General features: G+C 35.6%; 1 protein-coding gene across 1 annotated transcript in view; it reads right to left on the bottom strand.

Moving 5' to 3' along the window:
• The window catches only part of LOC109594640 (monocarboxylate transporter 2-like), a 99,956-nt gene that overhangs the window by 49,579 nt on the left and 37,027 nt on the right, over positions 1-13,350 (bottom strand). The window contains exon 2 of the mRNA XM_049961137.1: positions 9,309-9,543. Coding sequence (XP_049817094.1) covers positions 9,309-9,543 — 235 coding nt within the window. The remainder of the gene's footprint in view (positions 1-9,308; positions 9,544-13,350) is intronic.

The following is a 13,350-nucleotide window of genomic DNA, read 5'->3' as shown; positions in this document are numbered from 1 at the left end:
CCTCCGGATAACCAGTAAGTTAAACCGAATGTCGAAAGTTTAATGTAACTTTCTTTAGTTCTTAAGTTTCAGACGCGCAGCATCAACAACTTCTTCCTGACCTGTTTGTTTACGAGAATGAATTACTCTTATTAACCACTAGCCGATCAGAAAATATGAATAACTACCGGATTTCCGTAACTAACGCAATATTCATGTAAATTTATGCAAATACCGAACCGAAGAGTTTCGCTTAGTCTTTAGACTGCACGTGAAATTTTAATCCATAACTTATCGGTTAGTTGCCGCTACTTTTACACGTAACACAATATCGTCTCGCTTCTCTCAATTGTTCCATTTTCCGCACAGCATCTGCACTTAAACCGGACGTCCGTGCACTAGATGCACTCAACCGAAAGGAAAGAGCAAATTTGCGCTTTTATTGCGCGACGTATAAAAATATACCGGGTATAAAATTTCAAAAGTCCGTGATTGCACTGCGGAATTGTCAGGGAATGCGTTTGAACAAATTATGTATCTGCACGCCACCGATAACTGTAGACAACTCTAACGAAAATCGTAAAACAATTTAGTGGATAATAGGTAATTTACATCAGCGTCAGCCCGCCGTTATGGACGTGACAAAGGCAATTTTTGCATGACGATGCGTTTACACGCACGATCCGCCGTTTTAAATTTTCACACCGGCGAAACTCGGACCCGAAACACCGTCGACAACCCGTTTTTATTGACGCGGCGTGTGCGACCGAAAAGGCCCCCGTTTATGGCCGCCATCACATATCAATTAAACGATGTTTCGGCACGGGAAAAAGGTGCGATCCCGGTTTAATTAAAACGGTAAATTATGTTTCGTATCAGGAATTGTAATTGGCTTCTACGAACCAAAACAATTATCTAGTTTCGTTCTTTGTTCCGTAAGTAGTTAAACTAAAGCGGTTCTCTAACCGGCGATGATCACTACCCAACATGAAGTCCAAGAAGTGGGGTGGTGGTTGACAATGACCAGAAGTTTTTATGGATGCAGTCAGATCAGTTTTCCATTTTTTTTTCCAGTCTATGTATATATTTTTAGGAGGTTGGACGCTCTACAAAAAGGTGTCTTACAATTTTTTCTAACACATTTACTTCTAAATTTTATAACTCGTAGATTATTATAATAATAAAATGCTCAACATATATTTTTGTAAGAAATTAAACGCTCTACAAAAAGGGTCTCCTGTGGTTAATCGATTACGCCAACCATTTAGAAAATATTCGCATTCGAATCCATTGGGACGCATTGGCGTACTGATTTTAATAGTTTTTTAATAAATATTTTAAAGCTCATGGGACGATAAGAATACAGAATCGGCCCCAGAAAAGTATCGGGCTCATAATTTCAGAAAATGTTAGTGCTCATAAGATCTTCGATGCTGCAAGTTTCAGATCTTTATCTGTTACTGTTTCTGAATGAATCAAAAAATACTGAAAATTAGTAAAAATTGATATTGAATCGATTGATCTAAATACCGGATATGTTTTAGTACATGATGGTAGTTTCTAGGAAAAAAAGTAAAAGCTATATCTTTAGTCATGTTACGATAACGATAAAAATATGAAACTATTTTTTTTTTTTTTTGAATTCCTCATTCAAATAAATGTTTTTTATATAATGAACTAATTATTATTATACACTTTATTTCTAACTATAATGATTAAATCAGTATAAAATACCATTGTTTACAACTACGTTTTAGAGAATTTAAACTTTCCTTTAACTTTAAAGTTCTGTATTTTATCATTTTTTTCAATGTGACGCACCGTTTTAAAAAATTCCCGAAGCTCCTAATTTAAAAAAAAATAGTTTCATATTTTTATCGTTATCGTAACATTGTTAAAAATCTAAATTAAGAAAATAACTTCGTTTTTTAAAGTTCTTATGAATAGATATAGCTCTTACTTTTTTTCCTAGTTAGTTACCATCATGCACGAAAACATATCCGGTATTTAGATCAATCGATTCATAAGGTGCTGAGAATAACAATTTTTACTGATTTTCAGTATTTTTATTCAGAAACGATAACAGATAAAGATCTGAAACTTGCAACATCGAAGTATATTATGAGTACCAACATTTCCTGAAATTGTGAGCTTTTGTTTCGGAATATATTTCTTTCTAGTTTAATTTTTTAATAATATTTTCTTTTCATAATTTTGCTCTTATCCCAATTCAGTATCGTGATTTAGTGATTTAAATTTTTCAACGGGTTTATTTAAAATGAAACTGAAATTTTCACAAAATTAATTGTTTGGGGAATGTAAGAATTTAGTTTCAAATGTTGGTGTATATATATATATATATATATATATATATAAGATTATTTTTAGATAGTAATTAATTTATTAATATAAATATAAAAATTAATTAATAATTAATCTCTTATAATATTATTAATTTAAAGAATTAAAGTTTTATTATTTTCTTTTGGCCTTAAAAAACTTTGTACGTTTTTTTTTTGTTTTTTTTTATTGGACAAAATTATAGTAACTTTTCATTTAGTAGTATTTCTTTTCTATTTGCGAATAAAAGGGTGATCGCTTATATCTTAAGTTAAATTTTAATAATGAGTCGTGGTCAAACTATATCATTAGTTCTGAGAAAAATTGTAATTCAGCATTTGGAGAATGAAAAACAATGACATTGCCAAAATTTTACGTTTAAATAAATCCGTGGTTTCCCACATTATTAAAAAAAATGTTAGTTAGCAAGTAAAAATTCTGGAGAAATACGAAAAACATAAAAAAAGGAAAGGATAATTCGCATGGCTAAAAATAATCCATTCCAACGGGATACTAACTTCAAAGCCAATCTGTAGGAAATGGACCTGACTAATATCAGTTACAGAAATGTTAGAAGAAGATTGGTGGATGCTGCTTTTGAACACCCACACACAAAAAAACCGTGAAGTCTCGTGTTTCGCTAACGATCATTCATTGGACCACACGACAGTGAAAACGTGTATCTTTTAGCCCATGTTCAACATGACAGAGATAGTTCTTCCTATTTTGGATGTTTCATAGATTTTAAACTAAATAAAATGTAAAACCGTAAAATATGGAGGAGTATCCTTTATGATATACCGAGTATCCTAAATTGAGTGCACAAAAATTCGACTCAATTTATCTACCTGACAGAGATACAGGCCTTCAAAGGTTCCTCCAGTTGATCTCACAAAATTCTAAATCAATATTGATTTTTTAATATTTATATACAGAGTGTTTGAATTAAGTATATTTATTATTTTGCTTGGAAATGGTGCATGCTATCGAAGTTCTACGAGAGGACCAATTTTAGGCAAAAATTTCTTATTGTGATATCAAAGTTAAAATAAACTTACATACGAAAGAGTTAGGGGACTTTTAAACTACTCTTCACCTCTGCAATAAACTTTTTAAATCATTTCAAACCTGTTTTGTTAGACTTAAAAAGTTATGTAACTGCACAAAATTTCGTTATTCTATCTTTGTTGGTCTCCGAAATATATCATGATAACTACATTCAGTAACCAACCTTTGAAGGCCTGTATCTCTCTTAAGAAGCATATTGGTATGTAGATAAATTTTGTCGAATTAGCCTATTTTGAAGTCAAAAATACGTGATTAATTTTTGTGCACTCAATGTAGGGACACTCTGTATACGGGATTCATTTTCTGCGTTTTATGTGGATCTACTACGTATTGACCGGTTTATGTACAAAGACATATTAAATAACAATTTGGTACCACACATATATTGACAAAACAATACCAATTGTTTTTCCACATGATAATGACGTAAAATACAAGTTTTAGGCATTAGCTGGCAAAAATAAAAATTGTTATACTTATGTCCTTTGGGGTATAATTAATAAAATTTATGTAGCCTTTTTTGAATATTTATTTTTTCATACAATAAAAAAGAATTAAATTGAGTAAATTATATGTTAATATATACATGTACGGTCAGCGACAGATCTGCAGTTACACTTAGAATTCAGAATCTCTTGCGGTGCAATGTTACTCTCTTTCAATACCAGTGTATTTTATAATTTTGAGTTCATATATTTTATTGTTTAAACATGTCTTCTTTTTATTTTCGTTGTTTATAGAAGTAAAAAACTGTAATACTCGTATGATATGAACATAAATTCTTAATTATCAACATATGAGTAAAATTTATTTTATTATGAATATATTTGAAGTAGGATAACAATTAGATGCTATTATATGAATTAAACAATAACTGTAACTATAAAGCAGAAGTATACTTTAATACCCGATTCAAAATACATAATGTGAACACAGCAGTATTCTTAATTTGTCAAAAATTAATCATGCGAGTTTGTTGTAACAATGCACCTGAAAACATTTATTTACTATTGTCGCATTTGAACACGAACACTGTTATAATACTTTCCATTCCACTCCTATAATCTCGCTGCAAGCGAATATAGCCTTCAAGATGTAAATGCAGATATGCTCTGTCATAACTTTTCTTCTTTCATTCTTAAATAATTTTAATCTTTGAAAAGTTTGAGTATAAATTACTAAACATTTCCTAAATTTTGTTTAATACGAGACTGAACTCTCTTTATCCTATATAAAATTTAATCATTTAATAACAGTAGCTTCTATGAAAAAATGTATCACATATGAAGAAACTTTTCTATAGTAAAATTTTATCTAGAAATCCAATATAATGGTTTTTCATGTTAGCATTCATTTTTGAAATATCATCAATAACTCATACTTTTGGAAACTGGAAAACATGGTGGCACAAACTGGTCTGTAGAAACGGTATATTTTATGATATTTTAATTTAATTTTTTTAAATTGTAGAGAGAAGATAGACGAACAATTCAAATCATTACATTACTCCATAATTATGATAGTTCAATAATTATGTATAATTTTTTCGTCTTCCTTTTCACATTTTTAAACTTTCAAGCATTAGCACAAAAAGCATATCAAAACCAGTGCTTTTTACTTGATGTATAGAGGGCCCTTTTACTAACATTTTAAGTCCACCAACACGCATCTAGTATTCCGCATAGAATAAATACAGCTATTTTTTTTAAACAGTGTCTTATGTTGACGTTACCGCATTCTCCTTATTCTCTACTGCAATTGAAACTAAATCTTATAAAAAATTGTTTTTTACAGACGTCTATATTTACATATCATCTAACAATTATTTATTTGCATGATAGATTTACCAAAATTCTCTTTCTTTGTTATTCTGTTTACTATACCAATGCCAAAACCAGAATATTATATACGTTTAATATGCGTAGTAAGTAAAGATTTCGATGTAAGTTCTAAACGTCACTTAACAAAGCAAGTAGAGTTATGTTAGATCAACTCCGTATAAATCTTGGTCTAATAACAACTGAACATTTTGTGTGTTGTATCACTATATTTCAATATCATACGACATCATTTTTCCATGTCCATAACATTAAAGAACGTTGGTTTAAAGACTGTCAAATTTGTAAGCTGATGTGGAAAGATGACAAAGAAGAGAGTTGACAATTGTGTAAAAATTGTTAAGAATTATTAAAACTATTAGACTATATGTGTAAATAAAACTTAGGAACTGAAAATGATAAACAAGGTGAATATTTTCACCGAAATTTAATGATTTAATGAATAAGAGAATTATTACAAAGGGGATATGCTAAATGATTATTGTCGTTTTTCAGTACGAACAATGAACATAACTGATATTTTAAATTGCAAATGAAAACCGCAAAATGTATAGATTTAATTTTAGTTATAATGCAAAATCTGCGAAAAGCAGTATAATGTACTATTTCGGTTAAATGACTCTATTTAACGAAGAGTTGATCAAATATATTGAAAAAAAGAGGAAAAAATTGTATTTTTACATTGAATTTACTACTATTGTGATGCAGTTACAGTGGTTTAAAATGTTCGTCTCTGTATCCTCTATATAAAAAAATAGAAATATTTCTCATACATACAAATATTACTTACTACTGGATATTTCAAAAACGAAGACTAACTTGCACCTATCAACTTTTCCTTTAAAAGTTTAATCCACATTTTTATTATACTATTGCAGCCCTTGGTTCAATATATGATATTGTTGAAATTTACACATCAGGATCATTCATCACCACATTCCATGATGACATGTTTACACAGAACGATGACTTACGAATGATGATTAAAAAATTGAAGGGAACGCGTGTCAGTTCAAGTAAGAGGAAAATCAAACAAATCCCTTGGATTTAACCATGCATCGCAACTTGTGTCAATCGAAATACACGAACGTATCAATTGAATACATGACGATTAATCATCGACGATTTTTCATCCCCCTATTCCGGCAATAAATATTTGATTTATGTTCGATGTGGCCCATAAAAAAATAAACTATCAAGTCAATATTAGACGTCCGAAGAGATTAACGAGCATCTTTTTTATGTGTGTTTTCTGTAAGTGGTCTTAGAAGATGTTTTCGTGTCGACTATAGTTTCAAACGGACTGTTAAAACGTAGGGGATACGTTTCCCAGTACGATAATCAGAGTTTCATGACATTGTCTCGTCAATGTTTCTAGCCTGAATATGTTTCATTAAGTAGGTGATTTTATTGATAAAAACGCGGGAAGTCACACGACTGTTTTTGACAAAAATTCAATTGCGGCAATTTGACACGTTGACGTTTTCATTTGTGCGGCTCAAAGACACGCGAAAAGGGGGAAATAATCAGCGAACGGGAAAACGAAATCCCCCCAGGGTTTGTCGAACTGCAAAACTAGACTTTATATTTTTTCGGTTCGGTTCCTTTGTGTCGTCCGCCTTATGTTGTCCCGTCCATCTTTATCGAATTACATTGTCTCGTGTGGGAAAATAAGTCCGGATAATGTGATTTTTAAAGTTGATAGTTTCGGTGGCCTAACTTTGTAAATTTCGTTTCAGTCACGCGTTTTTTTGTCAATGGATATCCTGACTGAGTCTGAAGCACTTGAGTAATGATTGGTTGCATCGTGCGCGTGGTATTTCGCCCTGTATTGCGCCAGTTTCGCCCCACGTTCGTTCCAGCTGCGGCTGCAGTAATTGCGACCTTATTAGCCGCGACACCTAGACGAACCCCGATGATTTATTAACCGATTTAATAGAATCCACGCCGCACTACGTGCAACCCTGACATAATTACCCCGAATCACCCACCGTTCCTTTGTTGTGCAATATTTGTGTGTCACATTTTCTATTCATGTATGCGAAATTCCGGATACGAGAATTTTTATTTTCCTGCTGTCCCAACGTATTCATACGTTCGGATTATTTTGAACGAAGAGAGAACTTTATCCACTTATGGATCTCCAGCGACTCAATTTTCTGTTTCAATTTTTATGCATCCTCTCGCGTATATCTTGTTTTATTAAACCACGCAAACAACACCCCCCGTAAGAAACAGTCTCACAGATGCATTAACATCTATCTTTTACGACTGGTGCGGTTATCCCGAAGGATGAGTCTATTACAGCCTCAATGGAGGAGTATTTGACTAGGATAACTCGAGTTTGTGTGATATCGGCCCGAACCATGCATCAAAAGCACATGTTCCCATCCCCATTATACACCATTTCCCTCCCCGTTATACGACGCCATCCTAATTCAATTTAGCCGATGAAAGATTCGTGACTCTTTTCTCCGCCGTTATGAATGTCGGACATAAATTTTTGACACACAAGGATACGATGAAAATGACACGGGGTATTTGTTTGAACGCGTCGAAATTTGCCCGGAGATGAAATATTGAGTAGTTTACGAGACGCGGATCCGCGATCTCTCAGATTTCTCCCATCATTTATTCACGGAAAATTGTATTAAAAGAACGTTCGTTATTATCCCTTTGCCATTTTTGTTTCATTTACGTATAAATTTCCAAGTTACACCTTCCGAAAAAAACTTAATCAAACTTTCCTTTCCCTCCAAACACCTCAATGGAGTAATCAGAACGGCTGAAAAAACTGAATAACTTTCCCCCGGAATGTTTTTGGAGGGTTCGACGGTTCGAGCAGCTGTTCCAGGACACGTTGGAATGCCGACGACACGATGCAGGAACTGAATCGAGTGGCTCGTCAATCAATACGGTATTTTGTATGCCAATAACGTCGAACATGCTAATCCCTCTTTGAAAAATTCATGCTCCGCCGCCGCATTATTATTAAAATCCACTGGCTCCCAATTAAAATCCCCCCTTTCACATCCAAAACAACATATTCCTCTTTTCTATGCGAATTTCGTGTTATGAATATTGCGCAGGAAATGATAACAGTGCAAATTATGCAAAGTGTGTTGTCTATCTTAAGTGCATTAAAGGTGTCGCCATCCAGTGGCGGTTGACCTAAATGAGTTTTATTCAAATGCGCGGCCGAAAATTAAATATTTTCGCTCACGCAAAAAAGGGCACCATTGTCGGCCACTCTGAATATAAAACACGTTGTTCCTTTTTCAAGACGGACCCGTTATCGTACTTTTCTCCGAGCTCTCAGTCCGGGAGATTTTTTACGGTCCTTAATAAGCGCAAATTTATGACGCCCGTTGACAATGAGGCTGCATTAGCGCGTCTGAGATATGTCACATATTATTCCCGAACGTATTCCATATTTCACTCGGTCTAACGAGCCTCGAAATAAATGGGATTATTAATAAACACGGAACGGGCCGTTTCAAACGTACACGACGCCTGTCTCGCACTTTTTTCGGTTTTTGCGTTTGTCCCATTGTTGTGCCTAATTAATCTAACTGGCAAAGCTTTAAAACTTTGTCACGATTAAGGGGCTTAAGTTGTTACTCTGACATATGCTTAAAAATGTATCGGAAAGAAGATTTATAAGGGGCATTAAAATTGTAGAGTTTGGTGAAATAGTTCGAGTAGTTTGGAGTTACCTTTCGTCATCGATAGACTTTTCTGCTTTGAAATTCAATAAAGTGGTTACAGGTCCCTTCAAGTGTGATCTATGAGACGATCCATCATGTTCGGGTCTGAGGTTTCGAGGTGAATTTTAACTAACTGACACATTTACTTGAGTAACGCCGATAAAATGAGAGGGACACGATCCTGCTGCCAACTTAATTTACTCTCAATACTAATAATTCCCGCACTCCATATCAATTAACCGACATTACGTTCCCCCAATTCGTAACGATTCCCCTGTTTTCCGGTCCGCATAGAATTTTAATTAAAGCATTAAATTACTTTTTCACGTTCACCGCCAGATAATTTTAATATTTATTTCGAGCCCGTTAATTTTACCTTTGCATCCGGAGTAACTGCTCAACGAAGTGGTCCTGGTGGGCAAGGAGGCCAGTCTGCCCCTGCAATGTGGACAGTCGGCGCTGTTCTGCTCCATCCTCGCCCATCGCGACGCCACAGGAGGCGGGAGCGGCGGCGGCGGTGGCGATGGGCTCACCGAAGGGCTCGACCAGCTAGGATGCTCGCCCGCCAACATCTGACACTGGCTGCCGCTTCCGCTTATCTTCGACGCCATCTGAAACACGCAAATCATCGCTGAAAATTCTATTTAAAAGTTCACGGTTAATAAAACCCGATGATCGGTTATCGACCTGACTTCCACTCCGATAACGTTGATCATCTGGTGTTTTGTTTGGGTGGAGCGGTAACATCCGGAAACGCCAGGCAGTATCTTGCGTTCCGGCCCGGGGAAGGGTTGAGATTTATGGCGGCGTGCGATTTATGCGTGCAAGAACCGCACGGCCCGACGAATTTCTGGTGTAACGCTATCCGCAATCAGATATGGATGTTGGTGGTTTTCCAATCGGGATTTACGCTTGTGTTGCTGAGCGTTTTGGTTTTTCATAAATTATTAGTTTGGGTTTACTCATGGTCTCTACCCTTGTTTATTGTTAGTTATTGACATAAAGGTTTTCATGAAAAGTACATTGTACGAAGCCTAAGGGAATTCATTATCATCTCTTCATAAGAACAAAGAAAGTAACATAGTACGCATGTAATGCAATCAACAAAATACAGTTAAATAATGAACAAGTCTCCCATTAAGATACATACACAAAGAATCGTCGGTTATTTTTAGCACGAACTCAAATCATATATTCAGCAGGAAAAGCAATTAAATAATTGACGTTAACAACGCTTTTACAACACTAATTAAAGTGTGTTTTAATGCCCGGCCAGTGAATCGTCGTACGTTTGTTGAACGCAAAAAAGCCGTTTTTTCGCTTTTTAACATTCGCCGTCGTGTGCAAATCGACGATACAAAAACGTTTAGGCATTCCGATAGCGTACCTGTCGACCAATAAAAATTTAAATTGCTTGGAGCCAAACGGAAAAAAATGCAGTCGAACGGTTCCTCTCCCTCGTTTATTAAGCTCGATAAAATAAGATTTTATGCGGCCCACTGTTTTATCTGAATACATATGCGGTTTTATGGTTGCAAGCAATTTTTGCCAAGTGCTTAAAAATTCTACTTACAATAAGATTTCAAATTAATTTTTATCTTGGAAGGCTTCGGTGCCACCCTGAGAAAATCTTCTTCAATACTCTTCACTGAGTTTCTAAGAAGGTTTCAAACTTAATTTGAACTTAACTAAAATTCTTCATCACATGTGATCTTCTGAGAGTCTGAGTAAAAAAGGCTTCAAATTCTACTTGTAACTAAAGTATTGAAGACAATACTTTTGATTTCGGTTTAGCCATAAGAATGAATTTCATGAGATATTCAATTTGGTTTTTGGAATTATGTCGTCAAAATGCTCTCATCCTCTTCAACTCTTCATTAAGTTATGTTTTAAAATAAGAAGAGTTCCATTCCGTTTCAATGCCAAAAACTCGAATGCCTGCAGTGTTGGTTTAACCATTTTTTGCGGGAATTTAAGGCGGTTGAGCACACAGGAATTGGACGTGACGTGTTGTATGTTTATGGAAATGCAACAGCGAATGCCGACACGCGTTAAGCGAACAATTCGGACCGCCATGATTTTCGCGGATCACGTCAGGTGCGTACTGCGGGAATAAATAATCCTGCGGAAATTACGCTCGCAGGAACGGCGGGGATTTCAGTGACTTCAATTATGCAACGGGCGGTTAAAGGTTGGAATCGATCATTTTAATTCTGGTGCAGTTCAGAAATGTGAAAAATACTTGGGTAAGTTTCGTAATGTTGGAAAATTAATTGAGTAATCCGACGAGCTCATCAACGCAAACAATAAACTAATTTCGTGTACACGGTCGAATAAAAGCGACTGGTTAATTCATCCAAAAGTTTTGTTTCACGCAACTTTGTCGCATTTCTACTAATTCACTCGAATGTGACATAATCCACCCCCTAGTTAATTAACTTGCAATATTTCCCAGTTTCACAGATTCAGCAGGAACGAATGCGAATCTGGTTGCCTGCTCTTCCAAATTATAAATTGCAGAGGCGACTAATTGGACCTTAATTTGCATAATGGACCGAAAGAGGAATCTATCGATATTGCGCGTTCCCGCAAATATGTAAATGTTTGGATGAATTGGACGCGTCACAATTATCCTAGCTTGCGCCCAAACCTGATTGATGTCAATCCTAGCTTTTTAATCTGCATCAAATGGGAATACAAACTATTTGAATGGAACAGAAAACAATTTTGATTTGTTGTCCTCAATTTGGATTATTCGAAAAATACAATGGCTTTAATTTTGATTGAGTCACTTAGAGCTGGACACGAACTCCCTAACAAACAAGGGTAGTTTCCCACTTGCATATGTTAACTTGGTGCAATTGCAAGCGGTTTACACAGGGCGAACTTGTTGCCGCAAGGAGTCCAAGTTTATTGTAGTTCCGACACTCGGCCGTAAACTTTACGGTCAAACGTGCTAACCGAATGCAGCTGTTCTTCAAGTTATTAACTTTACTGTTGCCGTTCCACGATGTGGAAAAAATTTCGGACTTGAATTGGTTGTAATTTTTATCGTCCATAAACGTGACTATATAAGCTTTTGAACGGGGCGTAATCAAGGCAATTGTCGCGAATTAACCGAAGCCGCAGCGCGGACTGAAAACTTTCAGGTCCGGGTTTTTCGAGCGCCACATAAAGTCGGAAACTTTGGCCGTTTTATGTTTTCGTTTAAATAAACGCGGTGAATCTTCCCAGACCGTAACTTATACCACGCATTGTGTTTATTGCATTCGCAACTTTCCAACGGGAATTTTAAAGTTCCTACAAACTAAAGCCTGTGTTTTTTACTAACTGATAAGGGGCGAGTGTCAGAGAACATCCAGAAAAAGTTTCGCAAGTAGCTTTAGGATTCTGGAACAAGTTTGGTTACTTTTCAGTCCCTGAAACTTCTTGTCATTATTCAATGAAGCAACAAAACGAATCAAACCTCCCGGAATGTATTAGGAAGTAATGGAAAAGACAAATAGGGTTTCGGGAGTAATTACACGTGCTGGAGGACGGTCGAAAACATGGTGGAACATGCAAAGAGAATCGGAAGAAAACAGGAGACGGACGATTGGCTAATAAATACTCGAGAACGTTCGATGTCGCCACTTCCGGTCGATTGAGCGTCGAGGGTGCATGTTCGAACCTCAATTAACGTTTGAAGGACCGAACGTAATAGCACTAGTTTCCGTCGATGACCGTTCTGACCTACTATTCGCCAATAACGTTGACCGGTCACTCCGGATGTTTACTCCACTTCGGATTTAAGCTGAAGATTTGATGCACCTGGAAAAACTGTAAAGAAACACACTCGGATATATATTCTTTGTAAAATTCTAAACTGAACCGTATTACAGGCTTAATGGAATTAAAGCTCGGCGGGAGTGCGAAAGTTTTCGATGCTTTTCCAAGGGAAAAAGGGAAAGTAAATAATCCCCCTGGAAGTCCTGAAACAATATTTTGGGTATCTGGCCGGAAGTTTGTAGTCGCACACCTTTCCGAAAATTAATATTATCTACCTCTAAAATACACACAGAATCTTCCCTCTGATTTCATATTTATTTAATTAAACTTTATAATTGTGTTGTTTTTAAATTGCACCTTCGGTTCTCTAATCTGTTACTTTTGAGACCGTGGATAATGTATGAGAACTCCAACAAATTGGACGGTAAAAGTTTTGGATGGGTTAAGGGAAACCCTATTAATTGTACTGAACAGATATATTTTATTCGTGGAGTGAGGAGGTTCACCTTCCTTAGGGGGAGACTCCCAACAGTACACGTGGGAAAACTAACACATAATCTACCGCAAAATTTCCCTACCGTACAATTCATTCACACCTTTCAAAACGTGATAAATAAATTACCCTTAATGAGGTAAAATTATCAAAATTT

The sequence above is a fragment of the Aethina tumida genome, chromosome 1 (assembly GCF_024364675.1).
Source record: "Aethina tumida isolate Nest 87 chromosome 1, icAetTumi1.1, whole genome shotgun sequence".
NCBI lineage: Eukaryota > Metazoa > Arthropoda > Insecta > Coleoptera > Nitidulidae > Aethina > Aethina tumida.
The sequence above is the reverse complement of the archived record's forward strand: the minus strand, read 5'-3'. Positions and strand labels throughout refer to the sequence as shown.